This window comes from Lutjanus erythropterus, chromosome 19 (assembly GCF_056507025.1).
Source record: "Lutjanus erythropterus isolate fLutEry1 chromosome 19, fLutEry1.hap2, whole genome shotgun sequence".
In the NCBI taxonomy this organism is placed as follows: domain Eukaryota; kingdom Metazoa; phylum Chordata; class Actinopteri; order Lutjaniformes; family Lutjanidae; genus Lutjanus; species Lutjanus erythropterus.
The window spans coordinates 15021241-15048982 of NC_139335.1; the positions used below are offsets into that span (position 1 = coordinate 15021241).

Consider the following 27742-nt stretch of genomic DNA (forward strand, 5'->3'; position numbering starts at 1 on the left):
CCTGGCCTTTGGGTGCGCCTGCAGAGTGATGTGACCCTGAGGGCGTTATGACCTTACTGCACCGGGCACACACTTATAGCCACCCTCTGTCTGCCTTATGCTCCCAGGCACAATGTTTTTCAAGTACCTGACAAAGTACATTGCATCGCAAACACTTTTCAGGCAGTTTGACTTATTGTCATGGAAATTGCACAGCTCTAAGGATGCTTGCACCCAGGAAAGATTGCTGCAATTTGGCCTTAATTAACATGTTGAAATTATGTGATTTGATGCATTTTTGACAGCTGAATCTCACAGTTGCTTTACAGAGCATGACACTGGGGGAAAAAAGCTTTAATTTGATCACTGCCGTGTTAGTTTTAGCAAAAAAATAAAACCCTACATTTCCTTGATTAGATTTCTCTTAACTGCCTCCACAGCTTGTACTCATAGACCTTTTCATGTGCCTGTGCTGTCGTATAAGTACACTGGCACAGACAAACACAAGCATATGGTTCACAAGTACACATTATAGCCTGGCAATGTACAGTACACTCGTTGGGCATATTTAACTCATCTTGACAAGGCTGTTAATTTCTCTGAAACCAGGGACGGATTCCAGCGACCCTCTCAATCCATGTCCCCTCTTCCCTCCAAAATGCCCAGCTGTTGCCACAGTGGACAGCTGCTTTAAGAGTAGAACGAATCTCAGCTGTCGAGGGGAGTTGTGCAAGGGGGTTGGTGGATTTTGGGGGTTTGTGTTCCCTCAAACCAATGACACCCCACTCCCTTCTCTGCGCTGAGATGGGTGGAGTGTGGAAAAATGCTGACAGACAGCAGATTTAGGGACAGAAAGCAGAGGCTACAGCTGTCTGTGTGTTTACAACCAAACTGCTCACTACACTCTGAACTGGGAAGCTCTGGGATCACATGAGTGATCCCCTAAAAAGTCTATGTGCAATAATTTCCTCTTGCTCCCTGTACAAACTGGAAGAATATCATATGTTTTTTTTCTCAGATCAAATTAAAGGAGCAATATGTAATAATTGCACACCCAGAAATGAGTACTGCAGTTCATATAGCGAACTGGAGTCATAGACAGTATATTAGATAAGTTGAGATCCTATTTAATATACAGTCTATGGTTGAAGCATGTTTTCCCCTCCTCCTCAGACTCAAGGAAACTCAGGCAGGCTGCAGGAACACTTCGAAACAAGTACAACATGTCTTTTTTTTTATTTTCTGCAATTTAGCTAACGTTTTAGGGTTTTATTGTGTTTATTTGTATTCTAAATGTAATTTGTAATGTAGTTATGTGTGTAGAAGTGGTCCAAACTGTGCTGGTTACCCATGTGCTGACTAGCATCTTTGAGATAGGTTCTGAATGATCTAAAATTGTCTCTACCAAAACAATCAAACATGACGAAGATGTTGCCCATATTAGAATTATCTTAATATTAACTCCATGTCATTTAAAATTCTGTAATGTGATGAAAACCAGCTGATGTATAACACTTGAAAAGATGGCTGTGCTCTTGCCAGATCATCTAAGAAGTGAACAAACTGTCAAATTTTATCCACTGCACAGAAACTCTCTTAAACATGACTCACAACCTGTTTATTGCTCTGTTGTTTCACCCTGGGTTAGTTTCCAATCTGTTTAACTTGTATATATTAAACAGAGCTGCCTCTCTGAGAGTTCAGCCTGGTATTATTCATGCTACACATTGTAAAGGTCAGAGGTAATACAAGCTCCCTTCAGACTCCTGTTGTGGGGAGCAAACAAGGTCTCTGGGCTGTGATCTTTGAACATATTCTAATGAGCCTGGACAGGCTGGCACTTGATCAGAAAGGCAGTTGTATCACACACAAATTTCATATTGCATAACAAACTAGATTACAGGGCAGGGAAACAACAGCATCTCATTACTGGCCACAGAGGATCAGGGTCTAATCAGAATGTGCTGCTGTTCTTTGTTGCAAATATAAACAATATGTGGACTCTGCCACAGAGTGACATCCTCCATGTTATAGCGAGACGTTGGAATTATGTTGTGAATTATAACGAGTGTGGGTAAGAGTCACACAGAGGCCAGTGACCATCTTTTTGACTGTTCTGCTCTGATCACAACCAGCTTGTTGATGGAGGCTGGAGGAAGCTGAAAAACAACTGTAGTCCGTACGGAGGCCCACCACTGATAATAAAAACCTACTGTATATGAATATCGAATCCGATTTATGAGATGCATCTCATATAACTAGGTTTATGTGACATATTTGATTGTTGCCGCACTCACCAGCAGCTCTACAGCTCTCCTCCTCCACTAGACAGTGTTTCTTTTCTGTTTAATACGGTGACTTAATTTGTTTCTAATAATTTTGTAATAATCAATTTTACTGATTTAGAGAATACTGACTAACTTGAACTTTACTCTGCTGTCCTCTGTTTCATCTGTAACTTTCTATCTTATATTCTTATATCGCCCTCTTGTGGTGCATTATTGAAATCACATCCCCTGCACGCTCCACAGGTGGCTGCTATTTTCAGCATTTCAGCTGCACGTTTTATCAATAAAGCTCATGCAACTGGGAACAGACTAATTTGATCACTTACATTAACCAGTTATATATGGCAATTGCTTGGCCCGTCATTCAATTACTAAGATAACAGACTGCAATCAGTCATGGCCTGCAGCTACTTCTCATGCAAGCATAAAATAATCAAAGATATGAAATTAATGATCAGAATAACTGTTTTCATGGATATTCAATGACAATAATCATTATAATTAGACATAAAATGTTCACACATTCACCTTAACAAAAATTTACATAATAGAAATTACATGTGCCTCATTTTTATTTATCTATATCTTATTTTTGCTCTGCAGTATGCACCTTATTTTAATGATCAGAACACACTGACTTAATTCCATAAACCAGATTACTGACAAGGAAACTGAAAAGAATTATTTCAGTTCCTTTTACTTTCCTCGATTATTGAGATATCCATTGAGTAAAACACAGAAAAAAAACAAAACAGTTGCATCACATAATAGAGGTGCAGACATTATTTGTATCTTTATCACTCTGATTTTTCAACAAAATTATCTGTTGTTGTATGAAGACCAGAAGTTTTTTCTTTGTAACATTCAGTGGCAATGCCCTTGTTCTTATAAAGTATTAAACCATTTAATTAATTATCAAATTTATTTCCACATCCTCGTACTTTACTTTTCATCTGTCTTTTTTATTTTTATCTAAACTAAAATATCACAAACTGTCTGTAGCACACTATTACCTTTAACTTGGGAATATTGCAAAATCAGAAAGAAAAATGTTTTATAATTCAAAAGATTCTGTTTTTCCCTAGAAATAGAAACTCTAAAGCAAAGATTTACAAGTATATAAAACTTTCTTCAGTTATAGGGAATAATATCTGTGCATTACATCAGTGATTGATTAGATGCAAACTTGTTCAACTACACTGAGGTAATCAATAATAATGAGCAACTTCAAATAGAAGAAATATCTGTTCCATCCTTCTATTTATCGTTTCTTGAATAACATATTTGGATTCAGGTTCATCTCTATTACATAAGTCTTGCACTCGAGAATTTGATTAAATGCCAAACCAAGAATTTTCTTGTGACACGGCTGTTCTTCAGCACCATGGACAGCATCCTGTGCCCTCTGTTACCCTCAGAATCATCAGTGACAGTCCTACTGTCCTACAGCTCATAGAGTTATTACTTTCATCATCATCATCATCATCATCATCATCATCAGTAACAGTCTTATTGTAGGGGAGAGAAGGGACAAACGTTTTTTTTCTAGTTCCCTCTCTCTGGTATCTCGGTCAACTTTCTCCTTACCTGTTTCCTGTACTTAGATATACTATGTGCTAGGCTCAACTAGATAGCTAATTCACATCATTCATTAGCTGGCTAGTTAACTAGAGTTTTGCTAACAGTAGCTAGCTAGTTGTCTAGCATTTTGCTAATGTAGCTAACTTAAAGTCGCATTTAGAGGGAAAGGAGAACGTTGAGAGAGGTGCCCAGTTAGCTGAACTGTTGTTTGGAGAGCAAAAAGGGGGCAGGACTTAGGAAAGGTCAATTGTAAGAAATTAGTCCAATGCATCAAATTTACCTTAGTGCATAATCACTTCTTAGGGACAGTCCCACACATAAATTACACACATTCTAGCACACACATCTGGACTTGTTCACTCTGAACTTGGGCATTTCCAGTAAATATAATGAGCAAAGAAATATAAAAGTAACACCATCTTACTTTTGTCCCTCTATATCAAAGACAAATGATAAATGAAACCTTCAAGTACTTATCCAACAGACAGGTCTAGCAGATGATATACATTTACAATCTTCAACAAATAAACATTTCCTTAAAAATAGAAAAAGACTTCTATTTTTCAAAGTATAAAATCAATTTTTCTAATATAATGCTGGCAAAATTGATTAGATTGAGCTTCATGTGGACTTCATGTTCCTGACGTCCATGCATACTTGCTAACCCTAGAGATTTTCTTGGGAGATTCCTTTTTTCATTGCTCTCTGCTCGTTTCCTTCCAGGGCCACAATTCTCCTGTATTTCTCCAGAGTTAAAAATGCATATAAAAATCTACTGTTTCCACCCAGGCAAGGATACAGGTACAGCAAATGTGGTTTCCTGGCTGCTCATGTACGCTGCATTCAATTGTCCATCATACATCCCTGTTTGTGCCTCATCCTCCTCACTGAGTGACAGATGGAGACAGAAATGGAGAGGACTAAGTAAAAGAAATACTCGGGCAAATTTTAGATGTCCAGAAAGAAGAATTTCCGTTTCTTTTAAAGAAAAGTTTTGAAGAAAAAGGGGCACATTTTTCTAAGAGCAGCCTAATATACATACCCATAGAACATTTGTAAAATATGAATTTTCTGTGTTTGTAATCAAATTGCCAATTGGACCATTGAGATTTCCAGCTAACAAGTGTATGTCAGTTAAATGTCATTTGCAGGCATTTTTTTTGCAAAAAAAGAGTGCATTCATTATTTTATTTTAATTCTTTAAAAGTCTCCAGAACACTTAAAGTTTTCTGTGCAAGCACTCCTGCTTATGTTTTGAAATCCTCCCTATTTTTGAGGTCTCAATCAGTGTTGTCAAATTAGGTGATTTTTCACCCATTTAGGCTGTTTTCTTGGTGCATCATGAGGGATAAAATTGACCTGGGTGGGTGAGCAGGATTTGAGCAGGTTAACCATGAGTTAGTCTGATTTTCCAATGCATTGAAAATTACACAGTATTTAAATATATATATAATATATCCCCTACTTATGCAAACATCATTAGTTGTTTGTTTGTTTTTTGATAACATGGGATTATGTGTAATTTCTCTCTCTTGCTTCTTCTCCCTTGTTCTTCACTCTCTTTTCATGCATGTGTGTGTGAGATGGGTGGGATACACTTCAAGTTGGCATTTGCACTGTCAAGGCTTGTTGCAGTTTACAAAGAAATAAAATCTATTATCTTTTAATATTTGAGGTCTCCCCCTTAATTTTTAAGACAGAAATTATATTTGCATTGCATTGCACTCTCCTATCTGTATTCTAACACTTGAATTGTTTTATTGTTATGACACTGAAAAACTGTGATGAGCCACAATAACTTTGCCATTGTTTATGAGAATGCATTTATTGTTTATTATTGGTACAAGTTATTGGGATGAAAAAAACACACAAACCAATCTCAAGGTTGGCAAGAATGATTAAATGTGAGAACAGGTCCAAGTTGCAACCGTCCCCTTCATGACAGTGGTCCCTGCTCTCCCCTACATCTCATACTGTTACCTTGTCAACAGATAAGTCACGTGGTGATATGTTGCCGCTTATGTTTCACCATTAAAAGTTACCACGCTCTCTATAATAGATCCATACCAGCCCTGTGAGTTAATGCTGTGAAGATCTCCTGTGTTCTCACTGTTTTGCGCTCAAGGTGGAGTTTTCTGCCGGATCACATGTGATCGCTGCCGACACAGCGCGCAGTGCTGAGGCTGTTGTCCTGCAAAGAGCAGAGAGCTGACAGGAGCAGGAAGCGGCTCATCAACAAGGGAAGCGAGGGTGCTTTTCCATTTCGGGACATTTTCACCCCTACTTTGAGTAGAGAGGTGTCAAGGAACATGCATGTGAAAAGACACCAACTCTTTTAAGTCTTTCCCCGCTGCAACTTTTCAGCTCTTTCTTCCACCTTGTGCACATTTCCTGTTGTTGTTGTTGTTGTTTGCGTTAGCTAGGATTCGCAAAGATACTTTTGAAATCTTGAGAAATGTCTCGCAAGAAGGCTGTCAAAGGCAAAGCCGCGACCAGCAGCCCGTCTGCGGGCAGCCCCACCGGGAAAGGGACCGGGAAAGCGGCGAGGAGCAGCCCGGGCATCGTTCAGATGAACGGCGTGGTCCATCCCAGCAGACCCTCCATCAGCAACAGCAGCGAGTTTTATGACATCGCCTTCAAGGTAAGATGCTGCTGTTGTTTATGCGTGTTAACAAACTATAACTCGCCTAAAAGTGTGATGAATTTTGTCATTTTACTCCAAGAAATATCATAGAAATCACAAAGGAGAGGCACAAACAGTAAAACTATACACAGAGCAAATGATGCACTTTGTGGCTTTTGTGTCCCTTTATGACGAAACTGCTGTTTGTCGTCCACTTTATTCGTTGCCAGTGTTGTTTTCCGTTTACCTTTTATTCTGTCTTCCGTTTTACAACCGGGTTTATTCATTAAACAGCAGCTGACAGCAGCTGTGTCAATAGACGGTCGATAACCTGGAATAGGTGCGCACACACAAACACACACAAACACACACACCGCCGCCCTGAAACAGCCAACAAACAAATCATTTTGCAACAAGGAGCAATCGGCGTGCTTCACCAAACCATAGTGTGAGTACTTGTGTGGAGAACTGTCACTTCAGCGCAACACAAACACAGATTCACACCCACAGACTCTCAGTGTGTACTCCCAACATAGCTTCAAGGGACTTGTGCCACCTACTCCATGTTTTTGAAGCAGCTGTTTGATGTGAGTGCACGATGGCTTTGTGTTGCTGCTATTGCAGAACAATTGTTCATCCAAACTACTCCACTATGAACTGCTGATACTCTTATTTCATAAATTTGTGTCTGCTGTGCGCAGAGACTGTTTTTCCAGTCGTAAATCCAACAAAATTCCCCAGATCGAGCTGTAATGTTGCAAGACAGGATCAAAAAAAGGATCCAACCTGTAGCCTTTAGTGAACCTTATCACAGGTGGATCTGAGATTAACCTGCACTGCATCCAGTGAAATGTAAAAAGAGCATTTTCATTTGCAGGGCATTGTGCCATGTTGTACAGTTCACTGTTCCCTCTGATTGTTATTCTGCTTTGAGTCAGTGAGTAAAATTGATTGGATTTTTATTTATAAAAATCTACGGGCAGGGAAAAACCAGGTGCCTCCTCCTGCACACTGGTGTAGAGCTGTTCAAGGGAGAAGGCATGAGAGAAGAGAAGGAAAAACAAAGATACATTTAAAGGGACAGTTCACCCCAAAAATCAGAAATACATAGTTTTGTTTCCCTCTTACCTGTAGTGTTTTTTTTTTATCCATCTCAAATGTTTTGATGTGAGTTGCTGAATTTGGGAGTTGTAGAGGTGTCTGCCTTTGTTTGAATATAATGGAGCTGGATGGTACTCGGCTTGTGCTAAGAGTGTCAAAAAAAAAAAACCCTCAACTGCAGTCTGTCTCCCCTAAAATCATGATCCAGTTACTCAGACCTTGTTGTGAGAAGTAGGGCTGTGTCGATATGGATTTTTTCTTACTCCTGTGGCGAAGTAACATGTTCCTGTGGTATGGCGGTTAACCACGACTGCCTTCCACTTAAAAAAAAAACCAACACTCTATTGAACTATACTGTCATGAGTGTAACATTGCTCTTTTAAAGGGCAGTGTGTAACTGTGTGCAGCATGTAAGTGAGGGAGAGCAAGCAGCAGAAAGAAGGTGCTGCTCATAGCGGAGGTGAAACTAAAATTTAGCAGTAAGTAGCCAGTCTGGCAGTAAATGGACAGTACAAGTTACAGTGTGTCAGTTAATAAATGCTGCAGCTTCTCAAGATCAAGAAAAGTCTCATCTATATTTCCTTACCGTTGGGAAAACTAAGCCCTGAAGTAAGCTGAGCAGGAAAGGCTGATGTTAAAATAATGCTAACGCTAACATTATACCTTTACAAGAGGTAGAGATTCACCCGTCAAAATAAAATTTAGGTTGATGACGGTAATAAGCTCAGCCTTCCCACAGTAATATGATTATCATCACAGCCCTAGTAGGACGTTTCATGTAGCAGCTATTTTCTTTCTAAAACTACACCTACCAACTTTATCACTGCGCAGGAGGAGGCGTGCATCTACTCAGAGATGACAGCTTATAGCTGAGACACCATTACTGTTTACATCACGTGTTGTCCCCGAGCACAAGCCTCTCATCCATGAGTAGATGCACTCTAAAGTTCGGTGATTGGACGAGTATGTCGTCCATCAACGTTGGGCTGCGTCCATCGCTGGTTGCTAATGCAACGGTCTACAGAGTGATAGCTGCTGCTCCGTGCTGTGCTCTCATTCAGCGGTGCAGTACACGCTCAGTAAACAGCCTGCAGAGTTAGACTCTTTGCACTCTTATCACGCAGTGAATTAAGGATTTAATCCAACACATCATCTAACGCTAATGCACACTTCCTTCTGTGCAATGATACACTTGATGTTCAATAGAAAGAAAATAGTTCATACATGAAACTGCTCTGAACAACAGCACTACTAGTAAGAATGAAAATGTGTTTTTGCGGTGAACTGTCCCTTTTACAGTAGAGCTATATTACCCTTTGCCACATTTTGAATCTGTTCTGTGACCCTGTTACATCCCTTCATTCTTCTTTCGTCTTATCTTTCATCTCCTCTCTGCTTCCTCTGTGCACCCAAGAGGCACTTTTGGATTTCCTTGGTCTAGAGCTCATAGTCCCTCAGCTAACCTGATAACTGTAATCACATCAAACCTTTAACTTCATCACAGCTCAGAATAAAAAGAGAAATGCAAGACTGTGTGCTCAGCAGGCATCAAGCCCCAGTATGTCTGTTTTTGTATGTGCACACACATGCATGGATGTGCATTTAAAGGTCCAGTGTGTAAGATTTACGTGGATATATTGGCAGAGAAATTTAATATAATACTCGGTATGATTTCATTAGAGCATTATCATCTGTAAATAAGAATTCATCTGTTTCCTGTGTTTCGTGTGTGACATTGTGCTTCTGGATGGTCTGTCTGTCCAGCCGTCCGTCCCATTCATGTGAACACAATATCTCCAGAACGCCTTGACAGAATTTTTTGAAATTTAGTGCAAACATCGACTTGGGCTCAACAGTTCATTGACTAATTAGAATTTAGAGGTCAAAGGTCACTATGACCCCACCTCTGTTCCATCCTTGTGAATGCAGTATCTCAAAAACACCTTGACAGAGTTTCTTCAAATTCGGTACAAATGTCCACTGTGACTCAAGAATGAACTGATTGGTTGTCACAGGTCACAGTAACCTCATATTTATTGAAATTCGGAACAAATGTCCACTCATAAAACATGTATTTGTAACTCAAGAATTCCTCCACCAATCATGAAAAGGGTCAACTTCACTGTGACATCATAATGTTCAGATCTCCCCCCACCCCAACCTGCGGACTATCGGTGACAGGTGACTGCCCCCGCCATCTGGAACGCTCGACCGACAGAGATTCACAATGCCCCACATCTAAACCCCCACTTGTTCACCAAGGCTTCACACATCTCCATCAATCATTGCTGTCTGTTCTTGTCTTGTTTACTTTCTTAATTTAATTATTTATTTTTGTTTCATACTCTGTAAAGCAGCCTCGAGTACCTTGAGTTGCTCTGCCTCTGTAGTTTCTGCTAGATGCTTGGGAGGGGAGGATAACACGAGCCGTATTCAGTTGGTTGCAGTCTACAACCTCATCTTTAGATTCACACACCGACAGAAAGGAACCATCCGCTGGCCGCCATGATGAGCAGTCACACACTCATTCGCACTCGCTGGCTGAGCACCAAAATAACAGGGACTAATTTAGCTGAATGATTCAAATGTTCTGCGTTTTTTTTTTTTTTTTTTTTTTTTTTTTTACAATTAATCAGAGACTGAAACATATGAGAAACAAGTCCCACGCATGTTCATGCTCCTACATGTGTTTTTTTATTTATTTATTTTTTTACTTTTTTTGCTGACTGATCCAGACACTTTTATTGGTCAGTGAGAAAGTCGATTTTTGTTTCTCACAACTCTGATAGTGCATTTTTTTGCATCTAAGATTTATCCTTGCAGTCACTCCTGGCTGAGTTTTCCCTCTCTGTGTTCTGTGCAGGTGATGCTGGTCGGAGACTCTGGTGTGGGGAAAACATGCCTACTGGTCCGTTTTAAAGACGGAGCTTTCCTGGCTGGCAGCTTCATCTCCACCGTGGGCATCGACTTTAGGGTGAGTTGAACTCAGTGGAACAAAAAAATCCAACAAGCAACAAATAACAAATCCCCCGCATACGTGCACATACAAACACACATTCAGGTTCAGTACCTCTTATAAAACGGGGCCATTTGCACTAATGGGAGCTTTTCATTGTCTTTATATGTCCCTGAGCTGAGAGTATTTCCTGTGTTAGAAGTCTCATAAGATAGGATATTGATTTCTTAAATTAGTTCGACATGCTTTAGTTTTTTTGTTTCCCTGGGTGATATCATGTCTCTCATGCGCCAGTTTTTCAGTCTCACGTGGGCAGCCAGGAAAGAACTTGTCTATCTTTTCTAAAGATCACACTCAGGTGTGTCTGTCTGTCCAAGAGGCAGAGACAGGCGATCACTCAGAGCGACACTAAGACCCACGGTGACAAACAGAGACAGTTACCTCCCTCTGGCTCTGCAGTGACCTGACAGTAACAGCCCTGGGTGTTGGCTGAAGTGGAGTTCTCATGATACCAGAATTTTTAAACTTTGATATAATACTAGTAGCATAAAAAAAAACACAATACTCTGCAGCTCCTTTGATACCACAGCAAAAAGAAAAAAAAAGTCCAAGGCACACAAAATAGGATTTTTTTTAAGTAACAAACTGCACACAATGCTGGTGCAGAAAAAAAATCAATGTCTGGTTTTGCTGCAAGCCAGATTTTAGTCAGGACAGTAAAGACTGAACAGAACTGAGGTCTTGAATGAGCACTTACGTCATTTTTTTTATAGCTTCAGATATTGTATGGTTTTAAACAGGTGGTATCAAAACTGTATCTATACTTTTGACATCTTTGGGCTGAGCTCTTACTTTTAATCACTAGGGTTTTCCTTTTTTTAAATTTTTGTCTTTGATCATTGTCTTTTCTAACATGTTAATTACCCTTACAATGAGTGGCACATGAACATGTACATTGAGGTTAATATTATATATTATCCATCTTGTCAGCAGCCCCAAATGGAATCTACAATCTGTCTTTCTTTTCTTTTTCACAGTCTTTAGAGCCAGAATGAAAATCTGCAGAATTCCTCAGAATATTTTTTGCTTGTAATGTGATGGACAATATTCACTGAAGATAATTTTTTGTGCAAAAAAAGGCACACAATACATTAAAATACATTAAATACGTACCACTAATGTCCTACTTCTCAGATACAGAGTGTAATATAGTGTGGTTTAGTTAACAAACAAGAACCCTGCAGAAAACTTTATAGGAAGTTTACTGTACATATTTAGTTTTTGTTCGCATTGTCCGTTATGAGTATTAGCAGATATTAGATTTTTTTTGTTCCATGCATTCATCTTTCTTGTCAAAACCTAGTGCCTACATTACCCATAATGCAGCTCAACTGCTGTCAGCTCAGTCACAGTTTTAGGGTGTGTTATGCTAGTAGCAGCTAATGCTGCCTGCAGCTGTGAGCCTCTAGCGGAGATGAGTAGGGGGCTACAGAGGTATGGTCTAGTCTCACTTCTTTCTATTCATTACTTCTCATTGATCAGCATTTGGTTTTAGTTGATGCTAAACTAACATGTTTACAGTTTTAACGGTGATGAGCTGCTCGCTGATCCAGTCACTCATTAGGTAGATGCATTTTACTGGCTGCTCTCCCTCATTACTGTTAGTTAGTGCCTGTCAGTTGCTGATTTGTTCCTGCACCAATCTTTCTGAACTCACTGGAAGCTCTTTATGAAAGTTGATCTCCTCCACCTGTCATGGTTTGAGATTCAAAAGTCAACACCGTTACATAAAGTGTAAGTGCAACATTTGATGCTTTATAGTCTTGGGAGGCATACATGCATGGGCTGCCACTGTGTGTGTGTGTGTTAAACTAAAGTATCTAACCATTGTATAGCCTGTGTGTGGGTTGGATGAGTTTGGGGGTGGATGAGCAGTTGATTTATTTACTTATGTAACGTCTCTTATAACACTGTGTCTGTAGTCCCGGTGTACATTAGGCCTATCGAAACAAACAGAGGCCTTCATCAGTTTCCTTTGGCCTCTGCATTTACTCCTGGTGGAGGAAATAGTACAAAACTCATAACATTTAGTGCTTAGTCTGCGCTTTTGTCATATTGACTTATTATTTAATTGCAGTGTTGCACAGAGCTGTGTGACATGAATGATTTCATAATCATCCCCGAGCATCCATCCTCTGCATGGTTTCTTGTTAAATGGTTTTCGGTAAAAGTGAAATAGACCCTGATTCAAAAGGATCCTTCCTGAGTCATACTGTAGGTCATTATTGATGTGGCATTTTTTGTTTGTATGTTAATTTAAAAGCAGAGTTAATGGAATATTTTTATGACTCTGTGCCGGTGACAGTCGTGGTTGAAAGCATTATGTTTTCAGGTTGTCCATCCATCTCATTCTTGTGAAATAGTCTCTAACTAAAGACAACATGTTTTTCACTGGATTTTTTTTTATATCAATAACATATCAATATTGTGATAACTTTCATTTCACCTAAAAATAAAGTAAAAATATATTTAATACTTTTTATTTAACTCCTTCACAGCCTTCACTGCATGCAGTATATTATATAAGTCAGACCTGGATGTAAACAGTAACTTGATTGGTTGGTGAAGGCATACGACCGTGAGTTTATGTCCACACAAGTTTCTTATAAATAGTGTGTTTATAGACCAGGACTTTGTTGAATAAGAAAACATAAAGGTCCTCTGTGTTTGTCTTCCCATAGAGGATATACGGAAAAAGACAGGGAAACAGGGAGTCGTTATTTTTAGGAAAAGACAGTTTTGATCCCTTTTAGTTGGTGGGAAAGAAAGGCAAATTGCTTCATGTGGGGATTTGATCCGGTTTCCACTTCAAAGCTACAGCGAGCTGCTATGTTTTCTACCCCCTCTTGTTTATTGTAGTCTCATCTCATTTAAGCCTCAGCATGTTCTCAGGATTACAGAACTGCACTGGTGCCTTGTTAGGCTTAAAGAACGGGGAGTTGGAATGAGAAATATAACTCCGCAAATTGCATTTGATTATAAAATTTCCCTATGAAGGTATTATTAAGGTCGATAAATTCAAAGAGAGAGAGCGAAAAACAAGGCTGTATCTAATCATATTAATTCCATGTGGAACTTATCTTGTTATATAATCTGTTTCTCAGTCTCATTTTTTGCAGCGTAACAGAGGAAAGGACTGAAATTGCACTTGTCACTGAGTCTGTTAGAGAACAATTTTCAGACACTTGAATCTTCTTTACTTAAGCTACTTCCAATAGTGCAGCACAGTAGACAGAGCTCTGTTGTTAGACAGAAATGATAGAACTTAATCATAACTTATCCAAACAATAGTAACAGAGTAAATGGCAATTAAATAATAAATAAGTGATCATACACATACATTACTTTTTCTGCTATCATTGTGTGGTGTTTGCTTGTTCCTTTTGTGTTTTTTTTTTTTTTTTTTTGCGTATGGAAACTGCACATTACAAACACTTGTCACAAGCTACCTGGCTGCCTGCTGCTAATTCCAGCATAATCTTTTTCCATTTTGCTGCTTTTTTGGTGTGTCTGGCTAAGTTTTGTCCCAGCTCTAAGAGTTACAATTTGCTACAGGTAAACAGGTTAATTTGTAACAGGTGACAGTGTCATGATTACACATGTCAGATTGTTTCTGGAGATCATGGACATTGTGTCCAAGAACCATCCGGATTGTCAAAATGTAGCATCTGTGATAGTATGTGGGCGTGTTGGTGCCCATGGTATGAGTGACTGTCGCATCTGTGAAGGCCCCATTAATACTGAAAGGTACATACAGGTTTTGGAGCAATATATGCTGCCATCCAGACAACATCTTATTCAGGTACGTCCCTGCTTATTTCAGCAAGACACTGGTTTTGTGGTGGTGAGAGTGTGGATACAATACTGGCCTGCCTGCAGTCCAGACTCCTGTCCCATTGAAAAGTTGTGGTGTGTTATGAAACACAAAAAAGGCATTGAGCAATTGAAGTTATATATCAAGCAAAAAGTAGTAAGAATTTCATTTAGACAGTTAATGTCTTCAGTTGCCTGATGCTTACTGAGTTTTGTAAAAAAGAAAAGGTGACACAGAGGTAAACATGCCCCTCTGCCAACTTTTTTAGACTGTGATTCAGGCGTCAAATTCAGAATGCGTGTATAATGACATAAACAATAAAGTTTATTAGTTTGAATATTAAATATCTTGTCTTTGTACTGTATTTTTGAATATAGGTCATAATGGATTTGCAAATCATTCCATTCTGTTTGTATTTACACAATGTCCCAACTTTTTTGGAGTTGTAGAAGCACTACTTATTATATTACAATTATTATTATCAAATCTTCGTAAATCCCAGCTTCCACTGTCTTCCACTCTCTGTCTTTTTATTAGAAACTGCCCAATAAGAAAGAAATGCCTGATTTGCATAAGTCATCACATTCTGGAGAAAACCAGAAGATACAGTCGCAGTCGCAAACAACGATGCAGCATGTCATCTGTTGCCATGGTAATGCAGGTGCAAACTGATGGGCAGGTGACTGGGACTGACCAGAGGGCAGAGCCTGTCTTTGTGCTTGATTGTGAGCGTCACAAGGCTGGTGATTTTCTTCGTTTTTTTTTTTTTTGGTCGTGCTTCACTCAGGCGGTCATAGGCAGTTCGTGAAAGACATCAGGTGGGTGTAAAAAAAAGACTCCTGCTACTCAGGCAAAATGTAGCTTTTAGCTCTTTCAATGAAAAGGACCTCAGATATATTTTTCACACTGTAGCCTGCTGTTGATTGTTTAGGTGAAATATGGATTTGTAACATGCATAAAAATCACATGCCACATGAATGTCCTGAGGATATTTTCTTCTTCTCCATGTGTCTCTGCACTACCTACACCAGTCTAATTAACTATGTCACTTGTGCTTGTTCTCACTCCGAGGGATCCCTCTTTAGGTCCATACCTTGTCTGTGGAAGACAACTGTGGCTTCTTTTATAAAATGAATCAGGAGCAGCCCAGCAGGGTAACCAGCAATTACTTATTAGAAGACTCGTTCAAGCTTAGCTTTTCATCAAGGGTCTCGCTCTGCAGGGCATAAATCAACAGATTCATCTCTCCATTGCACATAAAAAGACACACAGCATAGAGACAAACTGTACCTTTCCTGTCATGCGAAGAATAAAGACATTCAAAGATGTTCGGCCTGAGCTTTCTGTTAGTTCCAGACTGTCATAGATGCGTTATTTTTTTGTCATTAGCCTAACAAGAGGATGGAGCTGTAATGCAGTTTTTTGGCTGAAAGTTGACATGATGCTTCAGTGGTACGATCACTATCAAGAGGCATTAGTATGTTTCCTACTGACAACAAATGCCGTGAAAAGACTAAAACCAATGATGCGTTAGTCATTCTCTCAATACTTTGCAATTCCCCCAACCCTGTCAGGGGTGGCACTCAGGCCCAAGCCCGCTGATTCATAATGAGGATATACTGTGACTCTTTGAAACTGGCTCACACATTTATAGTTTGGTTTTGTTAAAAAGACTCATATCCCACAACAGCTGGATTTTGTACGTTTTGCTAACCCGAACAGAAGTTTATTTGTTGGGAGCTGTTTTTGACGGCAGATTAATCCACACTTAGGTGTTCAAGTGAGTATTCACAGCAGCAGTACAGTGTGCGTGGGATTTCCTCAAAATAAACTACAGTGCCCATGTTCATCGTAATCAAGTGCGTCAGTGCTGCTCACTGTTGTGTTTCCAATAGTTGCTGGACATTATCGGTCCACTGTGTCAGATTTACAGGGATTTATTGTCAGAATAGGGCAGAAATGGAATATAGTATTCCTAAAAATAAGAACAGTTGTTTCTGTTACCTTACAATTGGCAAATAGCACGGGACCTTTCCCATGGAAGCCACCAAGGCATCATTTCCCATGGTGCATTGCTGAGAGTGTCTGCTATTTCATGTTCCAAAACACTGCTTTTTCTCAGTGTATGTATGTATGTGCAGGCTGCCCCTGACTAAGTTGCAAAGTAGGTGCCCAGTAGTTGTCAGTTCAAGTCAGTAGTCAACTAGCTGTCGTATGTTTGATTGATTTAATTATTTAGATATATATTTTGGAGCTTAAAGGGAAATGTCTGTTATCTGCTAACAGCAAACAGGGTAATAATTCTGAATGTGTGGAAACAACCAGGCCAAGAAACAGAACGTTTTGTTAATTTATTTCAACACAGTAAAACTTCACACAGCTCTCCTTGTTCTAAACACCATAATAAATAACTTCCAACTTCACAACAACAACTTATCAGCACTGTGGAAGATGTGTACTTACAAATTAACTTGCTAAGTTACCAACTGTCTCCTCAAGCACTTCAAGCCTCCTGTCCTCACGCGAACCCGCCGTGTCTTCATCATCCCCGGAGTTACAGTCTGGTTGAAGCCGCTGTAAAGTTAAATCACTTCAGGTGCTGGCCTCCATTGGAGGCTGTATCCCATTTATTCGTTAATTCATTCATTCATTCTTGAGGAATCATCGAGGGACTGCCCTCATTTACAAGAGTACGTATATATACACAGAATTAATGAAAAAAATCAAACAGAATGCAGGTAAAAACCTTTACATTCAACAGCGAAGTAGTTCTTAATTATCTTAAATTGGCCTATAGGTACAAGTGCATTAAATTTTAGAGTTTGTTTAAAATGGTGGGCATTTTTCCCATAGGACCACTAACTGAGCTAATCTTCCAATGGCTGCAACTGTATTTTCAAGTTTGGAACTTAAAGCTGGAATCTATCTCTCGCTTCACACTGCATAGTTGTGAAATTAAGATTGGAACGCGGACCGGATATCTGATGAATGATTCCAATGTCTGATCAATGATAGACAGTCTATGTCGGGAGCTGTCCCTGGTGCTGAACTCCTCCCACAGACGGGTTCAACAAAATCTACATGTGGTGTTTAAGGCTACCACGTCTATGACCAAATTCCTGAAATATTTGACATGTCAGCCAGTCTTTCTTAATCCTCTGCAATTAGATTTCACAACCTGAGGGACCAATACCATTTTCCATGCTGTAATTGTCGAAATCCATCATACTTTCAGTTTGCTTCATTTTTCTCTCACTTTCCTCCAAGGCATGCTATTTGGCATTTAGTGCATATTCTTCCTAAAATAATGTGCGAGTGTTGTTTATTATTTTAAATGTCGTAGCCTGAAGGCAAAACATTTTTTCTCACTTTCAACTAGATCTCACAGTAACAAATAGTGGCAGGAAGTTGGTGAATTCATCTTAGCTGTAAACATAATGAGTCCCAAATGTTTTTTTGTTTTTTGTTTTACAGAAAAAACAGAATTGTCAGCTTCAGAGAGGATTCTTTCTCTGCTACTGGGGTCAAAACATCTTCATTTGGAAACAAAGCTTGAAGCACAATTTCTTCGAGAGGTGAAAAAGGGACTAAAAATAGGAGAGGAAGGGAGAGAAGTAATATAGAGAAGGAAAGCATACAGGGGAGAAGGAGAAAAGCAAAGATGCTCAGAGGGGAAGTCAATATACACAATGCTACAAAAAGCCTTCATCTTATCTCCGATGCAGCAGGAAAACATTGTTTGTTCCTCTTTTCCTCTTCACAATCTACCTCACCTCATGGCACTAGAGGGAAGTAATCCTTCAATCCCTCAGTTGACGTAAATGCAGCGATGGAGAGAAGAGCAGCACTTCTCACCTCTGCTGAGAGACAAGGGAGCTGCTCCCAGCTGTCAGTTATGTCTGCTGTGCCCCGAGTGACAGACCTCTTATGCAACCGCAGATTTCACCTCTCTGCACCCCAACAAACATGGCTTGTTTGACTCGGCAGGCAGTTTTTGAATGATGTCTGTGGGGATGGATCATCAGACTTTGGACTTTGGTTCAGACTACAATAATTCAACAACTACTGGATGGATTGCCATGAAATTTTGTGCAGGCATTGATGTTCCCTAGAGGATAAATCCTACAGACAGTGATCCCTTGACCTGTTTCCTGTACTTAGATATGCTATGTGCTCGGCCCCTCTATGTTGAAAAGAAAAACAAATTTTGAAGATGGTTAAAGGATCTTTCTTAGGGACACATATAGCTAGCTAGTTAGCCAGCATTCTGCTAACATTGGCTAGATGTAACTAGCTATAATAAATGATGTATATTAGCCAGCCAATGTTTTGATCTGCTGTGAAATTATAGTTTTCTGTTCAGCATTGACAAGGTTATAGCACACAGCATATTACATATCTAACCAAGTGTAGGAAACAGGGAGGGAGAAACCTGACCAAGGTTCTGCTCGATTGTTTTTGGAGCACAGAGCAAAAGGGGCACGACTAAGGGGACAATTCATTAGATATGTCAAGTTGAATTGATTCTGAACAGTAGTGTAATAGAGTTTATTCTGGTTCAAAGGCTGAAATAGATTTTCTTTCTGTGAGAGACAAGACACTGGACCCCAGTAAGAATGGCAGCAGCATTTGCTGCAGCTGATGGGGTTCCTAATAAACTAAACAAACTAACCTGGATATATCTAGAAAGTAACTGTAAGACATGTAATGCCTTGGAGGAACCATCACAGATAAAGTAAAATATTGAAAAGGAGCAACACTCTGTATTCACTTCCTACTGTTTACAACTTTTTTCGGCTGTGTTCCAGCATAATTTATTCATCAGGGACCTTGCTCAGGACCTGTAACACCTAAGTTACACTGTGTTTTTCACTGCTGTTGTTGGCCTGCACCGTAGCTGCTAGTACACCCCCACTAATTTCAGATGCACCTTATGTCATTTTGTTCTGCCAATACTTTGTTTTATGACCAAATACCTGCTAAACTAATGACACTGATATTAGCCTCAGCTATATTTTCAATCTTCTTGGCACCTGCCCAAGGTTTTCATTAGTCTTTTATGATAACTATGTCTCTACTTTATTGCTAGTTCAAGCAGAAAAACGGCTTTTTCGCTGCTGTGGACATTCTGACTGTTTGAATTTACATGACTTCCTCTCTGATTGAGATGCATGAACACCCTTGACCCCAGCGACAGTCCTTCCTTGCTCCTGCTTGATGTGTGAACAAAATGTGCAATAGCTCAACTCATATTGGCAAGAGAAGTCTACCTCAATATTTAAATTTTCCCAATGAGATAGTCACAGATCATCTGTCCCCTGAGGGTGAACAGACAGTTATATATGACATTCTTGGGGGGTGAAGTGAGGTTCTTCCTACAGACCACACTCTGCAGCCCTTAACAGATGAAACATCACAACAGTGCCTCCCTTCACCACTGATTTACTTCGAGCACTCACGGATTGGTCCATAATTCCTGACAGGTTTAAGAGACATGGATCACACCTGGCATACTAATTAATCTCACCCTGTTCATAGTCTGTATTGTGCACAAGACTTTTATCTTAATGATTTAGCTTTGCAGCGCTGCTTTAAAGAAGGTGTCTTTGTGAGCTACAGCCACAAAGGATGGGCTTGAGTTCACAACTGAAAAATGTGTGATAGAAGCAAATGGAGGAGCTTCACATGTCAGATTCGGGTTGGAGTTAGGGCTTTTGTTTATAGCCATGTTAGCGGCAAGGCTCTAGGGATGGTAATCACAGTCAGTTGATCAGTCTAACACTTTGGTCCAGGCTCAAATATTGCAACAACTTTTGAATGGATTGCCAGTCGCAGTTAATGCATACGCTCTTTGTTTACGGCTCTTTTTGTTTTTGTCTTTTTGTTACTAAATAATTTGAACCTCATCAGCCTGGTCCTCTCTGCATTTTTGGGTCCATCTTCTTGTGTCTGCTACTCCTGCTTGACAAATCGTGACAACAAGGAATCCTAGAATGGCTGTGATGTAGGTATTTTTCAGTAATCTGTGTAATTCAGTAATGATAAATGAGAATTTATCACGTGGAAAAAAACTTTTGTTTTATCAAGGTCACTGGATATTTATGGAGAACTCAAAAATAAGTGTCTCGCTCATTTGATCACACCTGATTTCAGCATTCAAAATCACTCTCCTGACTGTCAGGGAAGATTCATAACTGAATTGTAAGTCAAGGAACAAATGTGCAGTTTTGTTTAATGCATTTACATAATTCAAGCATCATCCCCAGTGTTATCAGTGCAACATCCTATATACATATCAAATCTTTATCTGTAATACCATGTAATATCCTCCTCCACCATCCTCTCTGCTTTCCCTGACAGGTCACCTATCATGTTCCCATTTAAACTCATGACCCCTCCGTGTGCCACAACTTGGACGAGAAGTTTCACACCTCACTAATGGAGTTGAAGCATTTCACAGCAGGAGGGTTTCACTCATAACACACGGCCTCATTGATTCAAATTTCACTTTCCTCTGATGTTATTTTTGGGTGCACTTAGTTAGTATGTATGTGGGGGTGGGGGCTATGAATCAGGCAACTGAAAGATTGTCTGATTTTAAGATAACTTGAAGTGGGGATCCATTTCTGCACTGTGCTCCTGCATTTAAGAACAGTACAGCTATTAGCCTGAGAGAGGCATTAAAAATAAATGTAAAAGTCCTGGACCTTAATTCTCTGCTGCCCTGGTCAAGAAAACACAGGGAAACATGCTTACTTTCATCCTAATTAACCAGGATTTAAACCAAAATAATGCCAACAGGAGGATTTCCTTTTACAAAAACCGAGCACGTGCTCTAAATTTACTTGTTTTGGGGGGCATGAATCTTGATTATACTGCTCAATAATTCAACTAAGTCTCATTATGCAGGCAATGCTTAAGAATTATCTTTGTAAGTGTGTGTGTGTACGTCCATGGCAGTGAGGATGGGTGTGTTACACCTGCCAGAGCTGAGAGCAAGGAGAGGAAACCGAGTCAGCTGCAGAGAGGTGGCAGGAAGGGTTAATCAAGTCACAGAGGGGCAAAATCAGCTGTATGTTATTATCTTATAGTCTAATAACAAGACACCATGCAGTTGACAACACTCACTAATACACATATACACACGTCTGAAAATATAATGAGGAGTTGAAAGTGTTCTGAATATTACTGCATATATCAAGTTATAATGACGAACCCATTTGCCTTAAAGTATATATGATATACGTGTAAGAAGGTTGAGATTTGCATTTAGCTGTGATTTGCTTTGATCATCACAGTGGAGATTGGGGGAAAGATGCATAGACTCCCTCATCTAATGACACATCAGAGTATACGATGCATATATGATTTCATAATAGTATAACTAGCCCTAAAGCAGCTGGGTCAGTATATCAGTCAGTATTCACTTACTGCATATATATAGCTGTATCTACCAGGCCAAATAATCCGTGGCAAATTGTGGCGCTAGATGCAAATGGGTTGTGTTTAGTCTCTTTATTAATCATAGGTGTATTTTGGCTGTGATATGAATTAAACTAATCTGAATTTCATCTCTCATTGCATTTTAAGAGAGCCAGGTGTGCCTGCCTCTGGCGCTTTGCTATTTAAATTACAGATTCAGCAAGTTGAGGAAACAACTCAACAGAGAAAACTTGTACTGTTAACCTGCAGGTTTGGCAGGCCGGGTCATAAAAATTAGCATTATGGTTAAAAGCGAGAGAGTTGCAGGTGGATGAAATAGGCTGAAGCGTCTCTCTCTGTCCTTACTGTGTGCGTGGTCTGGTTGGTGGTCTGTGTTCGAAGCTGTATCTTATTGCTCCAAGATTGTTGATGTCCTTTGTCATGCCACCTGAAATTGAAGCTGTAAACATTGATTACTTGCCTGACCTCTAACCTCCATAATGCCGAGCCAATCATCCTACCAAGATGTGCGATTCATCACGAAGGTTGAACTTCCTGTGGTTTGGTCAACCTCTGGTAAACAGTGTATCGTGGTCACACTGGAAGACTGAGCCCTCGTTCCGTGGTCAATAGCATTGATAACAGCTTAGTGGCTAAATGGGCTGAAAATGTCTTAGACAGTCAATTCACTGATCTCAGCTGAGCCCACAGGGGTGAAGAGGAGGAAGGGAGATTATTTCCTTTTGATTACCTTCCTGGGAAGATGAGGTTTTTCTAATGGGTGATGAGGTTATTGTGGAAAACACAATGGGAGAGAGTGTATGTGCATTAAAGCTGGAAAAAAGGTGTGTGTGTGTAAAGGTATATTTGCTAGATATGCACATTAAACATTAAAAGATTCCTTAAAAATTCCTATGGAATATAAATCTCTCCATCAATAGGTTATTGGTGGCAGAAGGCTGTCTGTCTTTGCTTGTGTTAAATCATGAAGTGAGATACTGGTGTGGTTTCCGTTCAATTCCATTCGCTCACACATTCAGCAGCACATTTAGTGACTGTCAATGACACACACACACACACACAAACACACACGCACACACACAATATACAAACTCACACTGATAACAATTCCCAACAGATGTGGTAACTGCTAATGAAGCAGGCGAGATCCAGGCAGGCAGATCTTGTTATGCATCTCTCTCCTCTGACTGTAGCTGCACATTGTTAGCTTTCTCTCTTACATCATTGTTGGCAAATAATGTTTGTACAATCTGGCACCGTCTGCTGAATAGTTACCATGTTATGGGATGCAGGCGATATGTTCAAATGTAGGTAGTTCCTTTGTAAAGCTTAGAGGTTATTTGCTCTGGTGAACGCAGTGAGAGAAAGGATTTAAAAAAACTAGAAAGTGCAGTGGAGAAGATTTGGATGTAACCCTTTTATAATCACCAACTGCAGTAATTGCAGTAACTGGCAGATTACATTCATTTGGAAATGTAATTATATGCAAGTAGGAAGGCTGGGACAATAAACTTATCTCCTGATTTGATATTATCACATCCTTGAGTATAAAAAGTTTAATCATAGAATTCTAGACTGTATATTGTGAATCATGTTTGCAAAAACAATGCACATCACATGTCAGTCATGTCATCAATGCTATACTGTTTATGAAAGTAGTAAATAGAGTACTTTTTGAAGTAAACTTCAGCTGCTGCTGCTCATCAAGAAAATAATAAACAAATCAAGATGCTTTCCCAAAATGAGTAGAGGCCCTGAAACTGTACACAGCACAAATAGCCTTTAAATGAACATTTTTCACACATGAAGTTGTAATGAAAATAATCATTAGTTGCAGCCCTAGTGTGGAACTCGCACGACTCAAACAGACACACAGCACACAGCGGGCACACACACACACTCATGCAGGCTGAGTGAGCCACCATCCTTTGCACCATTGACTCATGAGCCAGTCCATCCTCAGCTATGGCCCTCTGGAACAGATTAAATTAAGCGTGATATGAATCACTTTACTTTCATCTCTGACTGAAAAAGACTCAATATGTGTGAGTGTGTGTGTGTGTGTGCGTGCGTGCGTGCGTGTGTGTTCATGTGTATGTTACACCCCCAAACACTCACTGTGGGTTGTTGTTGACTTCAGTGCACTAACATCACAGCTGACGTCTGTTGTTTGAGACTCTGTGGAGACTCTGCATGTTGAAGTGTTTAATGGCTGAAAATCTCTTTGTTCAGAGGAACATCAGGTTGTCATCTTCAGACCACTTTTTTTTTTGAAACACAGAGCGAGTGACTCATTCAACAAGTGGATGTTAGTCATCGCATAATTACTGCAACTCAGTCGGAGGCAAAAACTCGATGCACTTAGTACGAGTGTATTTGCATACCTTTAATTTTAATTTTGCTTCGGTATTGTTTAACACCCAGCAGTTGATTTTTCCTTTGTACAAAAACAAAACTTGTGCATCTTTTTTTTTCTGTATTGACATTGTCGTGTTCTGCCATCAAAATGAGGCTGATGACAGAAGCAGAGAGGTCGAGGTTGTTGCTTTGACAAGTTGAAGGATGCTGATGGAGTTACGTGTTTGAGTCCTTCCAGCTATTGACAAAAGGCTGGTCTGATGAGTCATCACTTCATTTACGGTTGTACAGAGATGAGTGTTTCTGATGCGGAGGACACAGAAGAGGTATGACTGAATGTTTCTGTGTTGGAGAAACATGTCTGTACATTCTGTACCTGTAGTCTTTCTGTAAGTTTCATACGTTTCTAAGCTTTAAAGAACTGAATGTCTTAGATACAGTAAGTCATCCACATCTGACCATGACTCAAACGTGAAGTTCATGTTGATTTGGCAACATCAAGAGAAATGCTGCACATGACATGTTGGGTTGTATTTTCAGCCTGGTATGAACTGCTGGAAAACCAGACTATCTGTCTACCAGACTATATGTGTGATGATGTGCAGCAGAGATAAAGTGGCCAGGATTAGTGTGAGAATGGGAGCATGAGACTATGGCCAGAAGTGTTGACATGAACTTTCTTTGACCATGAAGCCTGATATCACTCTACAATTTTGTGTTTTACACTGCAGACTGCAGGCACTGTTAACAGTGATAAACAGACAGATCCACATTACATACACTTGTCTCTTGATCCTGTTAGTCACTATAATGAGAAACTTTCTCAAAATAATACTTATTATCTTGAAATAATGAGTCACTATCTCAAAATAAAGAGAAACTTTTTCAAAACAATGATTTTTTATCTTAAAATAATGAATAAGAACTTCAAAGTAATGAGAAATGTCCTCAAATTAATGGCATAATTATCTCAAAATAATGACTTTAGCAAAAACTTTTTAAAATAAGTATTGAATAATGTCTCATTATTTTGTCTTAATAAGTCATGATATCGCACACCATTATTGAGACTGACCTCTGAATGACTTCCAATGTCCCTATACGTACCATTAATAAATAAGGAAAAAACAGAAAAAAGTTTTAAAGTCATTATTAACCCATAAGTTAACTTCATTGTTTCTGTGGACTTAATATCATTGTTTTGTTTAATGGCCTTGCTGCCCTGGCATTTGGCCTTTCACCAAGTGGCCCTGTGCCTTAATTATGAAATTTCAGGCCTGCTGGAAGGATTTGAGAAGTTAAAACCTGCAGTTACTATTATGTGAGTCTGTAAATGTCTGTCTGTTTAGAGAGTGAGTGAAGAAAAAAAGATGGAAAATCAAGCAGCAGGGAGAGAGGCAGCTCTGGCATGTGAGAGGACGATAACGTCGACCCATCATAGAAATCAAGCTGTGACTCGGTGATTACATCTTCTTCTCTGAAAGCTTCCGCTCCTCTTTGATACTTCCTCTGTCACTGTGCATGTCACTGACGGTCCATCGCCTCTCTCATGACGCTCTTTATACATCTTGTCTTTCACTTGTTTCCAGCTTCTATATGTTTTTCTCTTTTTTACAGTTAGCGGAGGGATGGCTGACTGATTTCTCCATTATCCACTCTCCCGCCTGCCAGCCTGTCTGCCTGCCTGCCTTCTCTGAGTGGGTGCAATTAAAGTGCCAAGCTTGATCATGCCATCAAGTGGCAGTAATGTTTTTTTTTTTCTGTTTAAAAAAAGAATTGAATTAAGATGAAGTAGGAGCTACAATGAGAGTCAGAGGCACAGTTTAACGCACAATAACAGGCACTTTATACATGCGTGTTTACACATATATGTAAACCGTACTGAAAGCCATTTTGCTTGATTGTTGTAATTGTTTTTATGAGTCTAGTTTTATAATTAGGACTGAGATATCCAAGCTTCACTTGAATTACTGTTTGTCCAAGTGACTTTATACGTGTATGCACGTGTAAACATGTGTGCATGTATTGGTTGGGGGGTTCACTTCTGCCTCGGGAGGTGTTTGTAATTAATGAAAAGCAGCTTTGCCACCTGCTGCCCTAATGTCACTGGGATCTGGAGAGGCGAGCCCTGAGGAGCACCATGAATATTTAACCATGGCATGAAAGCAGTGGGGAGTGACTTGTTGGAAAATGGAGACATCGCTGGACAAAGATGATGAGAGATAGAAATGTGCAAAGAAGAAAATGAAAATAAGTAGAATTTATTTTAAATCAGATAGTTTGAATAAATATAACTAAAGATTAAAGCAAGTACTGCAAGTCAACCTGTACGTTTCTTATTGTTTTGCTCAGGACGTTTTACCAAATGTTGGTATTTCATGTCTTATCAATTTGGTTAATTATCAGTTAATACATTTAATCAGTTTTATTTGTAACAGCAATTAATGGATTAATGAATAATCATTAATAGCCATAATATATACAATATGACTGTTTAAATAATTGGAGTAGCTTCACAGGTTTATACAGGAATGTGCAAAATTCACAGTATTGCATAGCAGTCAGTACAGTCGTCAGTGTTCTGCAGGTTCACACTTCAGTTCACACAGATTAAAATGAACCAGTTCATGTTCAGTCTTCACAGTCTTGAATTTTAAACTAAGTTTACAGCCCCCAAAAAATATCTTGTTCATTTCTTTTTTTTTTTCTAAATAAACTTCTCTGTGCTTTTCTTCTTAAATACAACCTCCTCCTACTCATTCATCCCCAGCCCCTGTTCATTGCCACTAACCACTTCCCAGACTAAATGGATGACTGACATAAAAGCCAATAAAAACCAAGGTAACCAGGTCCTTTTATAAAATGTTGAGTTTTACTTCAGTGGAGGAACTTCGCAGCTGCTGGCTTGCGATCATCATTCACATACTCTTTTAGCTTGTTCATGCACAACACTGAGAGCCATCACAACCTGAACTCAATTAATACTTTATTCTCCAGCTGTAATGCACGTGCAGGGACATTTCAGTAAAGTCTATCCAGGTATGAAGGTATAAATGTTTCTGAACTGTTAAAAGTGAGTTTGTCCTCACCACAGTCGCCTTGGTGCTTAAATCACCTCGGATGCTGTGTTCCCGGTCAACAAACAAACTATACCTCAGTCCAGTAGGACTGAGCAATAAAGGCAGCTACAGCACAGTTTGACTACAGTGTTACAAAAGAAAAGGTCCGGGGCTGCAACAATTGCCCAGGCCCAGTTTGAGTTTTCTTTCTTTTTTCCTGCAGCTAACAAATAAATGAAAGCGAGGTCAACCAAGACCCTTGTCAAAGACAAACAGTTTAGCTGATTATAGTGGGGAGAATATGTACAGATTCAACACATCATGATTAATTTCAGTCTTAGTTAATCAGTGTCACCATCAGCAGTCTATACGGTTTGTGTATCCGATGGGTTGTGAGCGATCCAAGGGCAACATTTGATTTAGGATAGAGTGTTATCATTTTTTGAGTTTGAAGTTCGTACAGGTCATTGTGGCGAGTCA

General features: G+C 39.5%; 1 protein-coding gene across 2 annotated transcripts in view; it reads left to right on the forward strand.

The window, feature by feature from the left end:
- Positions 1 to 5869: 5869 nt before the first annotated feature.
- LOC146309499 (ras-related protein Rab-26-like) overlaps positions 5870 to 27742 on the forward strand; it is a 67764-nt gene continuing 45891 nt past the window's right edge. The window contains exons 1-2 of one of the 2 annotated variants that reach the window (XM_084744784.1): positions 5870 to 6489; positions 10436 to 10546. In XM_084744784.1, coding sequence (XP_084600910.1) covers positions 6304 to 6489; positions 10436 to 10546 — 297 coding nt within the window. In that variant the 5' untranslated portion in view covers positions 5870 to 6303. The remainder of the gene's footprint in view (positions 6490 to 10435; positions 10547 to 27742) is intronic. The other variant, XM_084744783.1, reaches the window with a different exon arrangement.